Genomic DNA, 18,583 nt, shown 5'->3' on the forward strand with positions numbered 1-18,583 from the left:
TTCGCGCTTCCTCAGAATGTTGACACGATTGTCATGAGTCTTATTTTAGACCCAAGTGAAGGCCAAAATGAGCCAATCGATGTGACATTGATGACAAATATGATTTTATTTTATTGTTTAGGTAATCAATCCTGTGGAAAGGTTTCTTGTGTGAATAAGTCGTTTCGTAATTAACTACTACTCTGTACAAGAAACATCCCTAACGTGACCAATTGTAGGGAGTTTGATTCAGATGTTCATCTCACACTATGAGATTCAGAAGAGGGTTAAAAGAGTAAACAAGTGAGGAGGTAGTAGATATATTTCTGGTGGGAGAAAAGAGGTGATTCACCTGTCCATGACACTTTATAAAGCGCCATGAACAGGCTGTAAGTCCTAGCGATCGAGCACAGATATGGCAGGAGTAGAAGAGAAAGGCGAAGGAAGACAAGGATTCACACAAGATGGGACTGTTGATCTCAAAGGCCGTCCCGTCCTACGTTCACAGGGAGGAAGATGGACCGCGTGCTCTTTTATAGTTGGTATGCCACCCTTTTCTTCTCAGGCCACTTCTTCTCTTTTCCGCCTCGTCCTGCCTCTCCGCTATCTTCTTCTACATGCTCTTAATATTGCAACTCTTTTAAGGATTGAAAGCGAGCAACAGAAGAAATCAAGGGCAACAGATTGATATACAGGAAGCTAGAAGCTCCTTAGATGAACTCGTATATGTGCTTTGCTCTTTCCGAATGAGGAGAATATTTTTGCTGTAAACTGTGTCAAATTTTAGGGAGCTTTTTACTGACCTCTTTGGGTGACTTTGGCTGCAGGTTACGAAGTATTTGAAAGAATGGCTTATTATGGAATAGCAACAAACCTTGTTGTGTATTTGACGACGAGGCTGCATGAAGGAACGGTGACTTCTTCAAATAACGTCACGAATTGGATTGGAACAGTGTGGATGACTCCAGTTATTGGGGCTTACATCGCCGACGCTCATCTCGGCAGATATTGGACTTTCGTCATCGCGTCCGGGATCTATCTTCTGGTAAATAAAAAAAAAACTACTAATTAATCTTACCATACACCAGAGGTAAACTCTTCGGGAAGCTGTTATGTAGAGATTTACAGAGGTTTAAGTATCTTCCTCCCCTTAATTCAAACAGCAATTCTTTTAAACTACGCGCTGTTTTCAGATTCAGAAACCCTTGACTTTAGCAAGGCTCCCGTCAAGGAGGGTACTCCCTGGATGGTCAGGGCTTGTTGATCTATTTTTCCTTGTTTAAGTTGTTTAATAACAATAACGTCAAAATCTCTTCGGCCGGCTCGCATAAATTTTAAACATAAATGTCATAATCCTATCTGTAAACTAAAGATATCTAGTATGAGTTTTTACGACGACTCCGAAGACCTGCTTCATGTGCATAAGACATTATTAGATGATTATTAGTTTTTATATAAGAAATTTGATCCATAGGGCATCTCCCTGTTGACCATTGCGGTCTCGGTACCATCGCTGCGGCCTCCAGAATGTAAGCAGGAGAACGTTGAGGACTGCAGGCGAGCATCAGCACTACAAGTGGGCATATTTTACTGCGCACTGTACATAGTTGCAGTAGGAACTGGAGGGACGAAACCCAACATCTCCACCATGGGCGCCGACCAGTTCGACGATTTTGAACCAAAGGAACGCGATCAGAAGCTATCTTTCTTCAACTGGTGGATGTTCAGCATCTTCTTTGGTACGCTCTTTGCCAACATATTTCTGGTCTACCTTCAAGACAATGTTGGCTGGGGGTTGGGTTATGGCCTCCCCACAGTTGGCCTCGCAATCTCCATCTTGGTTTTCCTGGTGGGCACCCGTTTCTACAGGCACAAGGTTCCTTCTGGGAGTCCATTAACGAGGATTGCCCAGGTCCTGGTGGCCGCCACAAGAAAATTGAGCGTACCCCTCCCAAATGACCCTAAAGAGCTTCATGAATTGCCCATGGAGGAGTATACTAAAAATGGCAAGTTTAGGATCGATTATACCCCATCCATGAGGTCTCTCTCTCTCTCTCTCTCTCTCTCTCTCTCTCTCTCTCTCTCTCTTTTTCTCTCGCTCTTTCTCTAACTGCCTCTCTCTCTCTCTCTCTCTCTCTCTCTCTTTTTCTCTCGCTCTTTCTCTAACTGCCTAATGCGTGCAGGATACTAGACAAGGCTGCGGTGAAGAATGGTCCAGACACTCCATGGATGCTTTGTCCAGTGACTCAGGTGCAAGAAACCAAGCAAATGGTAAAAATGATTCCTATACTAGCGGCGACCTTTATTCCAAGTACTATGGTAGCCCAAGTTAACACCCTCTTTGTGAAACAAGGAACCACATTAGACAGGACCATGGGCCACATGAAGATCCCTCCTGCTAGTCTGGCAGCATTTGTGACACTCTCCATGCTCATCAGCTTAGTTATCTATGACCGATACTTTGTTCCTGCAATCAGGAAATACACTAAAAACCCTAGAGGGATTACATTGCTGCAGAGGATGGGAATCGGCTTGGTTCTGCATATTATTATCATGATCACTGCAGCACTCGCCGATAAGAAGAGGCTAACTGTGGCCAGCGAACACGGAACTGTTGGAGCAACGCAGACCGTACCTCTCACAATATTCATACTCCTCCCCCAGTTCGCTTTAATGGGCATTGCAGACACCTTCGTTGAGGTGGCGAAGATAGAATTCTTTTATGATCAGGCACCAGAAGGCATGAAGAGCCTGGGGACTTCCTACTTCACTACCAGCTTGGGAATTGGTTTTTTTCTCAGTAGTTTTCTTCTCACGGCTGTTTCGGATGTCACCAAGAAGAACGGTCACAAAGGTTGGATTTTGAACAACCTCAACGAGTCTCGCTTGGATTACTACTACTTGTTTTTGGCGGTCCTGAACACCCTCAACTTTCTTTTTTTCTTGCTTGTTTCAAAGTTCTATGTCTACAATGTGGATGTAGTGGAATCACAAATAGAGCTGCAAAAGGCAGCGGAAATGCCAAGACCAAAGGCTGCGGGTGAAAATGAAGGGGAAAGACGAGAACAATTGAACTTCTTGTAATTTTGCTTTCTTCCTGTGCACATTGTTCAAAAGATAAAAGAAGTTGATCCTTGAAAACCTGTCTTCATAATTCACTCTCTTTAGTCAAAAAAACCAGACGCGGATTACAATTACCCTGGACGATATAAACAAATTGGTTTATAACCATGACATGAACAGTTTCGAGATGGAGTTGCAAGCTCCGTTTATTTCACATTAGCATATATTCTTCTTCTTTCAGAACGAAGAACACACGTGGCTCTGGAGGGATGCCTTGATGAGAGACAACCACAAGTCCGTGAATCAATTATCCATAATTGTTATACAATCTGGTCTTCTTAATTTGTTGGACCCCTCCATAGATTCCAATGGAACTACGGGAGTCCGGAGTTTCATCTTCTTTTGAATTCGAAACAATTTATCCTATTAGAAAATCGTAATCTTAAATCATAATGTAATTTTTTTCATCACGCTAGAATATTAGGATTCGGGATACATACCTGAATCCATTCCGAAATTTCGTCTTTCTGATGCGGAATTACTATGACGAACAGATGAATAGTTTTATGATCTTCCTCAACTATATCACCTTTATTCCACTACAAGACCGTTGTCACTCTTCCAGATAGGGAGAAGAGAAACCGTGTTGGATTTAGTATCTGAGGACCACAACCCCGATGTTCTATTTATATTGTTTAATTAGGGTTCCCATAATTCCCTAATTAAAACAATATGGGTATCTACTCAATTGGCTCATATTCATTCATTAGCAGTCTATGAACTTACCAAAATTAGACCACTTAATTTTAGCCCATATTAAATATAATTGAATAAAATATGTTACCCAACTTAGGAAATGTGAGTTTCCTAACAATCTCCCACTTGGGTTACAAATTATTCCTGAAACAATTAAATCACAAATTCTTTAGGTATGCATCTGTATACTATAAAACCATCTTATATATTAATAATGGAACCACCGCGACTATCATCACAATACAGTCATGACAAAACCACAATGATCACCATCCTAATACACTCAATGACATAGCTCAAATATGGATGAGTAGCATGGAAATTACATGCAATGTGATCTCGGACATGCCTATTTCCAACTGGTCCTTCTTTAGTCATTAGTGAGATCTTTCCAAAGTCCTTAATGCAATGCGAACATTGCTCATAAAAAGAAACACAAGCAAGTTCAGAAATAGAATAATAAGAAATCAATTTTATTACATAAAAAATCGAATAACTCAATGTCTAAAGCAAACATATAGTACATAAATGACTCCCACTAAACCAAGGTATCCTAAAAAATAACGTTCATATGCGCAATGTGCTCATGAAAGACCTTAGGCGTTAAACCCTTGGTTAATGGGTTTGCTAGCATAGAGTTTGTCCCTATATGTTCTATAGAAATCTGTTTATCCTGAACTCTCTCCTTAACAACTAGAAACTTGATATTGATAAACTTCGACTTCATCGAACTCCTATTGTTGTTGGATTAAAGTACCGCCGAGTTATTGTCACAATAAATCTTTAATGGCCTATCAATGCCATCTACCACTCGCAGCCCAGTGACAAAGTTTCGCAACCATATACCGTGGTTGGATGCCTCAAAATAAGCAATAAACTCCGCAGCCATTATTGAAGAAGCTATGAGAGTCTGATTAGCAGACTTCCATGAGATAGCTCCTTCCCCCAACATAAAGATGTAGCTTAATGTGGAGCGTCTGCTATCTTGGCATCCAACAAAGTCAGAGTCGAAGAACCCAATGATCTCTAAATTGTCTGATCTTTGATAAGTGAGCAGGTAGTTTTTTGTTCTCCTCAAATAACGCATCACGCGTTTGGCTACCTTCCAATGTTGCATACTCGGATTACTCAAATATCTACCCAAAACTCCTACTATAAATGCTATGTCAAACCGAGTACAAACTTGAGCATACATTAGACTCCCTACTACTAATGCATAGGGAATTTTCTGAATCTCTTTTCTTTCAAGATCATTATTAGGGCACTGTTTGAGACTAAACTTGTCTCCTTTAGCGACAGGTGTGTCTCCTGATTTACTATCTTTTATGCCGAATCTTCTCAAAACCTTATCGATGTAGCTCTTTTGTCACAACCTAAGGATACCTTGAGAACGATCTCTAAGTCTCTGTATACCTAATACAAAAAAGGCATCATCAAGATCTTTCACCTCGAATTTTTTCATCAAAATATTTTTGGTTTCGTGCAGTAAGCCTATATTGCTACTAGCGAGTAGAATATCATCGACATATAATATCAGGAAGATGTATTTACTCCCACTGAACTTATGATATACACAGTCATCAACAACATTCACCTCAAAACCGAATGAGGTGATGACTTGATGGAACTTGTGATACCATTGACGAGAAGCCTGTTTGAGACCATAGATGGATTTCTTCAATTTAAAAACCATAGACTTTATATCTCCAGATACAAAGTTTTTCGGTTGTACCATATAAATTGTTTCATCAATCTCTCCATTGAAAAACACAGTTTTGACATCCATCTGATGTAACTCTAGATCTAAATGAGCCTCTAGTGCCGTTATTGTTATAAATAGTCTTTCGAATATACCGAAGAGAAAGTCTCTTTATAGTTTATGTCTTCCTTTTGAGTAAAGCCTTTAGCGACTAGACGAGCCTTAAATCTCTCGACATTGCCCTTTGAATCCCTTTTGGTTTTAAATATCCATTTACAACCAATGGGCTTTGCACCTTTAAGCAACTCGATGAGATCCCAAACGTCATTGTCATTCATAGACTTCATCTCATCCTTCATGGCATCAATCCACTTTTGAGAGTTAGAATTGTGCAAGGCTTGACAGAAGTTAATTGGGTCATCTTTTGTCCATCCGACGTGTTAAGCACCTAGCCAATACTACCCAATAGACCGGCCTGTTAGGAGCGGAAGGCATAGGTACTTAACCCAGGAGCATAACATCGCACCCCACCTTTGCGAGCCAATGTCCACCGTGGCCCACTGTAGCGATGGCCTACTCTAGCGATGGCTTACTCTAGCAACGACCTACTCTAGCGACGACCTACTCCCCCTTCGCTAGGTCGCCCCTTCCGCTAGGTTGCCCCTTCCGTGAGGTTGCCCCTTCCGCGAGGTTGCCCCCTCCGGGATTCGAACGCGCTACGTGGGAGCCCGCTCTGATACCAAATGTTAAGCACCTAGCCAATACTACCCAAAAGATCGGCTTGTTAGGAGCAGAAGGCATAGGTACTTCACTTAGGATCATAACACGACGCCATCCTCATGTTCTTGAGAAATATGATATAATCATCTAGAATCGCATTTCTCCTCTCCCTAGTGGATCTCCTTAATGACACTTCTTGAGGTTGTTGAGTTTGTTCTAAAGGTGGTGCAAGAGGAAAATCTCATTGTTGTCTTGATTTGGAACAATGCAGGAATAGAAGCATGAACATTGTCCTCTAGTGCCTGAACTGTGTCTTGAACAGTAATATGTATGGAGACCTGATCACTGTCAATAACAAATTCTACTTCAAAGACAACATTCCTTATGTTTTCTTCCCCTCCAAACTCAATATCCTCAAGGAATCTCACATTTCTCGTTTGAAAAAAGGATCTTGATGTGGGATTGTAAAACTTATAACCCCGAGAGTGTTCAGCGTAACCAAGGAAATAATAGCTAACCGTCCTTGAGTCCAATTTTCGTTCATGTGGCCTATAAGGTCGTGCCTCAGCTGGACAACCCCAAATGTGCAAGTGCCTAATGCTAGGCTTCTTGCTTGTCCAAAGCTCATAGGGGGTTTCAGCAACTGCTTTGCTCGGTACCCTGTTAAGGATGTACACTGCGGTCTTTAAAGCTTCTCCTCAAAGTGACTCTGACAAAGAGGAATGACTGATCATACTCCTTACCATATCTTTAAGAGCTCGGTTTCGTTGCTCTAGAATACCGTTCATGTTGGGTTTGCCCGACATGGTGTATTGCGGAATAATTCCACACTCTTTGAGGAAAATCGTGAAGGGTTCTGGATGTTGTTCTCCTGATCCATCATACCTTCCATAGTATTCACCACCACAATCGGATTTGACAACCTTTTTTTTTTTCAAGTTGAAGTTCAACTTCAGCTTTGAAAGACTTGAAGACGTCTAGGGATTGTGACTTCTCATGTATTAAATATACGTAACCGAATTTAGAGTAATCATCTATCAACGTAATGAAGTAATGTTGTCCATTCCATGAAGTTGTAGGAAATGGACCACAAATATCTGTATGTATAAGTTCTAAGACGGTTGTAGCTCTTTCGGTACCTAATTTTCTAACGTTTGATTGTTTTTACTTGATGCACTCAACACGAACTTGAAAGTTTGTAGTATCTAGGGGTTCAAGAATTACATCCGACACAAGGCTTTGAATTCTCTGTTTAGAGATGTGTCCTAAACATTTGTGCCATAATGTGACGGAATTTTCATTTAATTTTTGTTTTGTACCATGTGAACTTGTTTGCAGTATTTCTCTATAGGAACTAACAACATCAAGCATATAGAGATTATCAATTAAGAGACTGGAACGAACAAAATTTGAATTTTGCTAGAGACTAACTTTATTATTTCCAAAAGAACAAGAAAAATCTGATTTGTCCAAAATGGAAATAGAAATTAAATTCCGCCTAAAAGATGGTGCAACAAATGTCTCAAATAAATCCAAATAAAATGTAGTGTTTAATTGTAATCTGAAAGTTGTTATAGCATCTACCGCCACTTTATTGTCATCGCCCACAAAGATGAATTTTTCAGTATCACTTGGCGGTCGGCTCTACAGGCAACCCTGCAAAGGCATACTTATGTGAGTGGTAGCACCAGTATCCACCCACCAAGTATCTTTAAGTACAAAAGCTAAATTAACTTCAAAACAAGCTAGAGTTAGAGGCATACCCTTCTTTACACACTAGGAGGCGTACATGGTACACTCCTTCTTCATGTGTCCCGGATTCTTGCAGAAGTAGCAGGTAAACTCCTCATCCTACTTCTTCTGTGTCTTAATATGAGAAGATCATTCCACATCATCCTTACCTCTTTTCTTCTTCTTTTTCTGAAAGGTTGAGGCCAAGTGAGCATTTTCAGTCTTATCCCACTGCTGCCTCTCTTCCTCTTGTACATAGTGAGATATAAGCTCATTTAGGGACCATTTTTCCTTCTGAGTGTTATAACTCACTTTGAATTGCCCAAAGTGTGCAGGAAGAGATATCAAAACCAAGTGCACGAGTAATTCCTCAGAAAACTCCATCTTAAATGACTTGAGTTTTGATGCGAGATGAGACATCTCCATGATGTACTCCCTTATTTTCCATTTGCCCTTATACTTTTGCGAAACGAGTTTAGCTAAAAGGCTACTCGCCTCTGACTTTTTGTTCTTTACAAAATATTGCTCAATTTCCTCAAGGAACTTCTTGGCACTCTTGCTCTCAATAATAGAACCCCGAAACGTCTTCGGAATGGAGTGTTTCATGATCATCAAGCACATTCGGTTAGAGCACTCCCACTTCTCAATTTTAACCTCATTGAGGTTTTTCGGAGTAGAAGTGGGTTGCTCCGCTCGAAGTGCAAGATCCAAATCCATACAACTGAGGACAATTTTCACGGTATCTTTCCATGCCTTAAAGTTCGTCCCGCTCAGCATTGGAATGTTGCTTATTTGAGCAGTAACATTTGAAGCAATAGCAACAGAAATTGTATATAGCACAAAATCAACAAGCATACTTACATTAACTAACATGTCATATAAATAAAAACAAGACATGTACAAATAATCCAAATTGGTGACCCATCTCAAGATACCTAATACAACATTAATTCCTAGTCTTTGGACAGAGAAATTAACTGTAAGTGGTACTCTCAGTGCAATGATCAAATACTGACAATCAGTTCTATCAAACAATAGTCTTTCTTTGGACTGATTATTGTTCACATGAAAAGTCTTTATAATTGTCACACATTTATCTTCACATGCACGGCAACTGTGTCTTCTTTTGGGCCAAGCACAGTTTGCATAAATAACTCCGCACAAACATATATGTATTTTAAGTCAAATTAATTTACACTACAGAGGTTACTTTGGCAACATGTAACTTCAATCAATTTGATTAAAATACAAGACCAATTGCATAAAAACAATAGAAATTTTCATAATTGAAAAATCAACTTAAATATGCACATTAAACAACTATATGTGTATGCATATATATTCACATGAATGAAAATTGCATAAAAAACAGATTCTTTAATTTCTGAAATTTAATATATATGATATTTTTTATCCAAAGGTAACACACGTATGCAACCTGGCCTACTGGTCTTATGCATTAAATGCAAAAGCTTGTGTGCAGGTTTCACATCCCTACGGGCGCAAAAAAATCAATTTTTAGAGACGAGTCGACTTGGTCCTCTCTCGGGCGAGCCAACTCAGCCCGTCTAAGTCGACCTGAACCGCCTGATTCAACCCTTAACATCCGAGTCGCGCCAACCCGATCGACTCGTCTCAACCAGCCCGATCCTCAGCAACCAGTCCGAGTCAACTCGTCATTTAAATGAAATGTAACCTAAGTTTCAAAAAATAATTATTGTATTATTTTTTTCTTTCTTCCCTGCGCGCGCACTGGAAGTCATCTTCAACCTCCAGCCACGCGTAGAGGAGGGCTAGGGTTTCCATCGGTGACCCTCTGCCGGACGTCGGACTCCCGTCTGATGTTGGCCGCTGGCGTCTGACGACGATGCCAGCCGAAGCACAACGCTGAGCCGAGTTTCGTGGAGAGTGACGCACACAATGTCGGGATTGTACAAAACCATTGTTTTTCTCCACGGATCTCATCCATTCCAATCCTAATAATCTACCAGTAATGCTGCTCTGATACCACTTGTTAGAAAATCGTAATCTTAAATCATAATCCAAAATTTTCATCACGCTAGAATATTAGGATTTGGGATACATACCTAGATCATTCCGAAGTTTTGTCTTTTTTATGCGGAATTACTATGACGAATAGATGAATGGTTTTATGATCTTACTCAACTAAATCACCTTTATTCCGCTACAGGACCATCGTCACTCTTTTGGATGGGGAGAAGAGAAACCGTGTTTGATTTAGTGTATGGGGACTACAACCCTGATGTTCTATTTATATTATTTAATTAAGGTTCCCATAATTCCCTAATTAAGATAATATTGGTATTTAGTCAATTGACCTATATTCATTATTTAGAGGTCTATGGACTTACCAAAATTAGACCACTTAATTTTAGCCTATATTAAATATAATTGAATAAAATATGTTACCCAATTGAGGAAACTTGAGTATGCGGAAGAATGCATAAGAAGGCCATTTAGTAAATCAAATTTCTCTATTTAATTTTCTCTCTCTGATTCTTTAGGATCAAACGTTCTCAACGTCAACAGGCCCTGATCTCCTCCAGGCATTTCATGGGAGATTTCTGCTCTGTAGACATAAAAGTTTGACAGCACGAGGAAGAAAATGAAATTTAGAAAACTGAGAATGGCGAAGAATGCATAGTAGTAGTCCAGATGAGACGCATTGAGATTGTTGAGAATCCATCCCTTCTTGCCATGCTTTTGTGTTATGTTAGAGACTGTCGAAAGAAGCAAGGAACTAAGGAAGTTTCCGATCCCTAGGGTAGTCATAGAATACGAGGTACCCAAACTCTTCATGCCTTCGGGAGCCTGGTCGTAGAAAAACTCGATCTTCGCCACCTCTATAAAAGCATCGGCTACTCCCATGAGCACAAATTGAGGTAGCAAAGCGAAGATGGTGAGGGGAACCTGTTCACCGTTTTCGACAACGGCGTTTTCTCTTGCGATTTCCAACCTCCTCCTCTCGGTTAAAGACGCCGTCACCATGATCAAAATGTGGATGACCATTCCAACTCCCATCCTCTGGAGGAGGCTGATCCCTCTCTGGTCTTTTGTCCACCTTCTCATATACGGGACGAAGTACCGATCGTAAATAACCACCGATATGAGCATGGACAAGGTCACGAACCCACTGAGACTCGCCGGAGGGATCTTGAAATTCGGACCCACGCTTCTGTCCAGAGTTGTCCCTTGTTTGACGAAAAGGGTGTTGATCTGAGCCGTCATGATGCTCGGCACAAAGGTCGCGAATAAAATCGGGATCATCATTAGCATTTGTTTAGTTTCCTCGACCTGGGTCACCGTGCTCAACCTCCATGAACTTTTCGAACCCGATTTCACGGCAGCTTTGTTGAGAAATCTGCATGAATTCCGGTCCACAAACGTGTTAATTAATTAGAGGAATATCGTCAGTATTAATCTGTTTGACTTCGAACTGGCCAGATAATTAATTCATATTATACGAAAACTGACCTCAAGGAAGCGGTGGAGTCGATCCTAAACTTGTGCTTCTTGGAGTATTCTTCCTGATCCAAGTCATGAAGCTCCTTAGGGTCGTTAGGAAGAGTTACCCTCCCTTTCCTTGCGGCAGCAACGAGGACCTTAGCCATCCTACCAAAGGGGCTCCCGGAGGGCACCCTGTGCCGATAAAACGGAGTGCCTGCCAAGAAGATACAGATCGAGATTGCCAACCCGAGTGTGGGAAGCGCATATCCCACACTCCACCCCACGTTGTCCTGGATGTAGACCAAGAAGGTATTGGCAAAGAGCGTCCCGAAGAAGATACTGAACATCCACCAATTGAAGAAGGAGAGCTTATGCGCCCGTTCCTTGGGCTCGAAATTGTCAAACTGATCAGCGCCGATGGTAGAAATGTTCGGCTTCGTCCCACCTGTGCCCAGCGCGAGTGTGTAAAGGGCGCCATAGAACACGGCCAACTGCAAAGTGGAAGGATTTCCGTTACAATCTGAATTTGAACTCCCTTCTCTGCAACTTGGTGGCTTCAATGGATGTACGGAAACTGCCAGCGTCAACAAGCACATCCCCTGTGTAGAACAAGAGAAAAATAGGCCGGTTGAATCAAAACCGTTAAACTTAGTGGGCGCGGTGTATCAGAGCCCAGAGGAGGAGGCCGTACTTGCAGGACAATTGGTGGGTGAAGGAGTGTTATCTTGGACAGCCTAAGCAACTTTTGATTGCAGTTCAAGCAGCTGTTATTTCCTCAGTGATCGGCAAGTCAATTCTAGCTTTTATTTGGTTACGTTTCAAACTTCAAAAGTCACAGTAAAGACAAAAGAATTTAGGTTTTTATACAACAACTATGCCAAGATCCCCTGTCCAACTAATCAAACACAGACTAGTTGCGGCAATATTGTGGTCCTATTTGCTATTTCAGACTACTAGTCGTTGCAGGAAGTCATCACCTGCATTACTCCACAGTTAAAGATGGTTCTTGAAGTGACGAAAAGGGAGCAAGTAGATTTTTCCTAGCAGATGCTTGAAATGACAGAGATAAGGGAAGCTTACGGAAAGATAAATGGCGGAAGCGATGACAAAAGTCCAGTATCTGCCGAGATGGGCATCGGCGACGTAAGCGCCTAAGATGGGAGTCATCCACACGGTGCCGACCCAGTTGGTAACGTTATTCGATGAGGTGACAGTCCCTTGATGCAGCTTCCTTGTCAAGTATAACACCAGGTTCGACGATATTCCGTAGTAGGCCATCCTCTCAAACACCTCATACACTAGCAAACAAAAAAAAATAGAAATAATATTCAAGTCAGCAGATAGAAAATTAATGAAGGAAACATATCAGCACATTTAGTGCACAGTAGCTGCGTAGTTGCAGCTGAAATTAATTCAATGAAGAAAGAGTAGTAAATGAGTGACATCGGCTCTGATATTTGTTTTATCAAGGTTGAAGATAAAGCTACAGAGACCCTTAAATTGCTGAAACTCTTCAAAACTAATTGGTTTCAAATATCAGAGGAGAGCAGGTGTGGAATCTCAGATGAGGAAACATGAAATTTCTGTCCAGAAATGAAGAACTTTCGCGAGCATCTGTGCCTGTAGATGCTTCGATCGACCCTTTTAAGCTGTGTCTTGAGATAGGAAGGTCGATCTTACAACAGGGGGCTTCAGAAACAAAGCCGAGGAAGCTTGAAGCTTTAAGAAAATGTTAAAAAGTGTAAGTAATGAAAATGAAAACAAGGACATACCGACAACGAAAGAGCAAGCCCTCCACCCTCCTCGCTTGGATCGAAGCACAGGGTTTCCTCCGAGATCCACTGTTCCATCTTGAGTGAAATCTCCGCGAGCTTCTTCTTCCTTGCTTGCCATTGATCTCATCTTCATTGGTTAGAAGTAGATGATCAGAGCAGAGCTGCAACAGCTACGAACACACCCTTCTATTTATAATCCATTGGCGACACCACTCTTGAGGAGATTAGATTCCTATGTTGTAGTTACAAAAATGCCATCGGCCTGTCATTTCTGCTCCTGTCTTCTAAAGACAAGTGGAAAATGTGAATTGAATGGATTCATCAAAGACAAGTTGATCTGACGGCTTGGTTGTCGGTACAAAAATACCATCTCGCTGGGGACGGTTTCTTAACTTTCTTTTGGCGAAAATGACAAAAATAGACTCGACGTGAGAAAGCCACTTTTAATAACGAGCTCTTGGCCAATCAGAAACCCCTGGTGCCTAATAACAATTTAAGCACCTTGGCTTCGTCAGAAAAATATACGAATAAGACGATCGCAAATTAGCTTTCATTTCTAATCAATTATATGGGAAATTGTCTCGTGCTCTTACCTTGCCAAAAAAACAAGGACATTTAGGTTTGAACCTAATTTTTTAAACATAATTAGATAAATAACAAACTTTTGAACTTATTTAGGAAAATACCGAACTTTGACCGGGTAACTGCACACGTGTACGGTCAAAAGTGACAAGTAGACTTTGACTGTTTATATGTTACCATGTCATCATGCCACATCAGCACTCTGTTAATCGAACGACACATCAATTGATACATCATCTTACAGATACCCCATCACCCATGTAGGATGCCACATCATTAAATGACACAAAAACCGTCAGTTAAAAATATAACATGGCAAACCATGTCATCATCCATGTAGTACTTTTTATCATCGATTTAGAATATTTATAAATTGAAAATTTTATTTTAAAAAATTATTTTAGAGTTTAAAAATCAAATTTATTGATACACTTTTTATTACCTTATATTTAAACTAATAAATTATTAAAAACTAAAATTAATTAAAAAATCTTACTCTTACCTATTTAACATCATTTATTGTCGATTTAAAATATTTATTAATTGAATAAATATATAAAAAATTATATTAGAGTTCAAAAATAAAATTTATTGATACACTTTTTACTACTTTATATTAATAATATTAAATATTAAAATAAGTATACTAATTAATTAAAAAATCTTACTCTTACCTATTTAAAACCTTTTATTACTAGATTTAAAATATTTATATATTAAAAAAATTATTCAAAAAAATATTTTAGAGTTTAAAAATACAATTTATCAAACACTTTATTAAATTATTTTCAAATAATAAATTATTAAAAAAGTATATTGATTAATTAAAAAATCTCACTCTTACCTATTGAACACCTTTTATTATCGTTTTGAAATATTTACTAATTGAAAAAAATTTGAAAATTTTATTTTAGAGTTTAAAAATCAAATTTATTGGTACACTTTTTATTACCTTATATTTAGAATAATAAATTATTATTAAAATATATTAATTAATTAAAAAATCTTACTCTTACCTATTTAACACATTTTATTATCGATTTAAAATATTTATTAATTAAAAAATAAATATTTATTTTAGAGTTTTAAAATCAAATTTATCTATACACTTTTAATTACCTTATATTTAAAATAATAAAAAATAAAATAAATATACTAATTAATGAATGCATTAGGAAGATTTTCATATTCTTTTTTTTTTTTTTTTTGGGTTTTGGTTCCGATATTGGCTAGCAAAATTCTCTATGACTCTTTCCTCATTCTTCTCTCTTAATTATAATCTCGTAGAGCTTCCCGATCCAAACCGAGATTCATGAAATAGAACGAAACTTTGTGAAAACTAGCAAGTGAGAAAAAAGAGAGTAGAACTCACCAGGCTGGAATCCGCCGATGCAGTACTCTCAGGACTAGCAAAGTGTAACCATCAAAAGGACCCATTCTTGTCCTTGTTAATTACTTGTTTAAGCTATAAAGATTGTGGCTAGATTCATGAGTTAACCTCACTTTTATAGTGCCTCAGAGAATTTCTCATAAATTAAAGCACTTCAGTCACCATCCCTTTCAGTTTGTTTATCATACACTTCAAAATACAAACTTTCCACTAAACTTAGACAAGCAGATCAAGTCCTGCCACTCTGTTATGGTCTGGGGTTAAGTACCTATGTCTTCCGCTCCTAATAGGTCGGTCTTTTGGGATGTATTGGCTAGGTGCTTAACATTTGGTATCAGAGCAGGAGCTACGTCGCACGTTCGAATCTCTGCGGTGCTTAAAGTTTTGGGAGTGCGTGAGTCCTGGGTGGAGGGGGCGGCCTAGTTGAAACTAGAGTGGGTCATCGCCAGTGTGAGCCGCCGTGGGTGTCGGCTCGTGAAGGTGGGTGTGATATTATGGTCATGGGGTTAAGTACCTATGCCTTCTGCTCCTAACATGTCAGTCTTTTTGGTAGTATTGGCTAGGTACTGAACATTTGGTATCAGAGCGGGCTCCCACGTCGTGAGTTGAAATCCTCGAGGGGAGTTCCCCGGCACTGGTGTTGTGAGCCCCAGACGTGGTGGGCGTAAGGGACTATGAGATCTTGACCTGTCCCCCGTCGTTAAGTGTTAAGCCATCGTGGACATCGGCTCGCGAAGGTGGGGTGTGATGTTATGGTCCTGGGGTTAAGTACCTATGCCTTCCGCTCCTAACAGGCCGGTTTTTTGGGATATATTGGTTAGGTGCTTAACACACTCTCTGGAGATGGGACAACATCCATAGTTTAACAAGATCACAAAATCTGAAAATAAGAAGCATGGCTGAGACAAAGTCTGGGTTAAGAGGAAGAGAGGGCAATTGAGAGAGGAGGCATCGGGGCAAGGCCGATCAGCGGCAACAGAGGAGCTATGGCGGAACAACAGGGGGAGCAATGGGGAGCGACGACAACTAGCACGGTGAGAGGGTGAGAGGAGAAGAGAGGAGAGAGATTGAGCGACGAGAGAGAGAGAACAAAAAAATAAGAAGCATGTAGCCCTTAGAGCATTGTAGTCATTGTAAGCACCTTCCTACAACTATAAATGCAACCTCAAGGCATGAGGTAAAGCATTCAAGCGTCCTTATCTTGGTCCAAATTTGTCCATACACCTCTCTCCCTTTTCCTCTTCCTTCTTTCCCTTTGTTTCTTTTCTCCTCTCTCCTAAGAGTAAGAGTTCATCTCTTCTCTCCTTCCCTTGAGATCTCTTGTGTTTATGTCTTGGTCAAAAATCAACAACTCCTAGTGTACATCTTTTTATAAGATATACTTGTATGTATGATTTTATACTTGTACGCAACATTTTATAATCATTTGAACATCTTTATGATATGGCCTTTGACTAACTTTTTGTTCTATGCTATGCGTTTAATTCACTATCTATTTGAATATGACATAAAAGTTGGCGATGAAAACATAGAGAATATGGATAAAAAAGACCTTGACACTCATAAAATTGCACTTAAAAGGATTAAAACAAACTATGCACAGATTAAGGGGGAGTGATGAGAATACAAAATGTCATATTTTTCTCCCTTAATACTTACGATTTTATAATTATTTTGTGACTAAATATACTCATTATTCTTATATTTTGATTTAGGATGCAAATGGAGGCGTTAAGTGCAAAACAAAGTTAATTGGGCGATTCTGGATAGTTTCAACATTACTTTGTAATCTGAGCATAACTCTCTCATCCAAGATCTGATTGAGATGATTCAAGATTATATGGAACACCAAGAAAATTTTCTAAAACTTTTATGTTTTGAATTTTCAGAGATATTGTCTGAATCTAGGTCTAAAATCGGGCTTGAAGTCACGGCACATGCACTGTGACGTCCGGGAATGAGAACAAGGGAGGGGGGGGGGGGGGGGGGGGGGAGGGGGCAATAAAAAAAGGAAAACCTTAAACCTTAAGGGACTAAGAAGAGGAGGAACTAGGAGAGTTCGGTCAACCCCCCTCTTTTTCCCTTCTCCAGCTTTTTCTCCTCTTTTCTCTAGTTTTTCTTTCAATCTTCTTCATGGCCCTACGTGGCTAAACTTTCAGACCAGGTCAAAGGAAACTGAAGCTATCAGAATCAATAAAACTGTGAGATCTAATTTGTTTTCATCGTTCAATTTATGTTTTGAGTATCACATGTTCTTCTGTAAATTTTTTCATGATTGTCTCATTCAATCACTAGGAGGTATACTAGTTTATTACTCGTTGCAATCTACTGCTGGGTTAGATGTCAAATACATAATTGTTTGATCACTCTAACTTGTGAAGCAATTGAGATTTGATGATTTGTTGCGTAAGGGATTATTAGATCTTAAGAAGAATGTTGGACAAAATTAAATGCAGCCACTTGTGCTTGTGTTGTTTAGTTTCATCGATCTCTCAAATTCTTAAGACTACTGCTAGATTAAACCTTTAGCGCTTGTCTTGGGTTGTTTAGTAGTTAGGGTTAATTGGATCGCTTGTTTTCTAATTAACTACGACTAAGGAGAGATAGAAGGATAGTTCCAATGGAGAATACTCCAGTGTGAATTGATATATGTTTGCATCGATTGTTAGTTGTGAAATTCCGATGGTGGATGTTGACTTAGACCATGGTTTATTCTTTTGATTGATTTTGATTCTTTAATTTAAATTGTTTTTTAGTTGTTTTTCTTAAAAGTGTTTTTGTTATACACAAACCCCCGCCCCCCTCCTTGTTCATGGAACATAAAATTAGACTAATAACTCTTTGTGGGAACGATCATTATTCGCACTGCGACATATACTTTTAGGAGTATAGGTTTTATTTTTGGTTGCCTGCAACAACACACCAGGGAACTTATGATAAAATTGCATATTTACTTAACTACTACCCTTAGGGAAGTGTAATTTTTATTTTTTTCCAAGTTAGGTTTTTTCATCATAAAAAGGGGGAGTGTTAACCATAGGTTGAGTCCCACATTGCTTTTGATGATAAAAAAAACTTAATTGAACTAATAACTTGTAAATCTAAAGTATTCTAGATACTTCACCTTCAAGAGCATTCAAGGTTCAAAGTGTAATTCCAAACTAACGAGAGTAATAATAATAATCACGAAGAAAGGAAAAGCAAGATTGAAAAAAAGACAAGATTTATACAAGTTCACCTAAAGGTGAGACTACGTCCTATCTTTCGCCAGTGCAGAAATCCACTTTGAAGATGAAATAGTTTACAAGAGAAATCACACACACACTTATAGGTGGTTTTTCTCTAATCTCTCTCGGCCACAACTAGTGATGCTCCGATGATAATACTTTGGGTGATAAAACCCTAACAACGGTTGACCCG

At 39.4% G+C, this 18,583-nt stretch overlaps 4 protein-coding genes across 4 annotated transcripts; 1 reads left to right on the plus strand and 3 right to left on the minus strand.

The window, feature by feature from the left end:
• The first annotated feature begins 394 nt into the window (after positions 1–394).
• Positions 395–3,063, plus strand: LOC137948099 (protein NRT1/ PTR FAMILY 5.2-like). The gene is made up of 4 exons (XM_068794048.1): positions 395–521; positions 807–1,024; positions 1,454–2,019; positions 2,163–3,063. Exons 1-4 carry the CDS (start codon positions 395–397, stop codon positions 3,061–3,063), a joined length of 1,812 nt encoding a protein of 603 aa, XP_068650149.1.
• A 1,483-nt stretch (positions 3,064–4,546) lies between these two features.
• On the minus strand, positions 4,547–4,885 carry LOC137948107 (secreted RxLR effector protein 161-like). Its single transcript, XM_068794060.1, has one exon. It carries the CDS (start codon positions 4,883–4,885, stop codon positions 4,547–4,549), a length of 339 nt encoding a protein of 112 aa, XP_068650161.1.
• A 3,213-nt stretch (positions 4,886–8,098) lies between these two features.
• On the minus strand, positions 8,099–8,803 carry LOC137948116 (uncharacterized). Its single transcript, XM_068794072.1, has one exon. The coding sequence runs from the start codon at positions 8,801–8,803 to the stop codon at positions 8,099–8,101; it is 705 nt and encodes a 234-aa protein (XP_068650173.1).
• Positions 8,804–10,447: 1,644 nt separating this feature from the next.
• Positions 10,448–13,272, minus strand: LOC137948124 (protein NRT1/ PTR FAMILY 5.2-like). The gene is made up of 4 exons (XM_068794085.1): positions 13,189–13,272; positions 12,497–12,714; positions 11,444–12,015; positions 10,448–11,330 (listed from the first exon to the last, which is right to left on the minus strand). The coding sequence occupies exons 2-4, from the start codon at positions 12,692–12,694 to the stop codon at positions 10,448–10,450; spliced, it is 1,653 nt and encodes a 550-aa protein (XP_068650186.1). The 5' UTR covers positions 12,695–12,714; positions 13,189–13,272.
• Positions 13,273–18,583: the final 5,311 nt, after the last annotated feature.

The sequence above is a fragment of the Aristolochia californica genome, unplaced genomic scaffold (genome assembly GCF_029961685.1).
Source record: "Aristolochia californica isolate CCGP_79_NKW_82.1479 unplaced genomic scaffold, dmAriCali1.0.hap1 SCAF_1, whole genome shotgun sequence".
Lineage (NCBI taxonomy): Eukaryota > Viridiplantae > Streptophyta > Magnoliopsida > Piperales > Aristolochiaceae > Aristolochia > Aristolochia californica.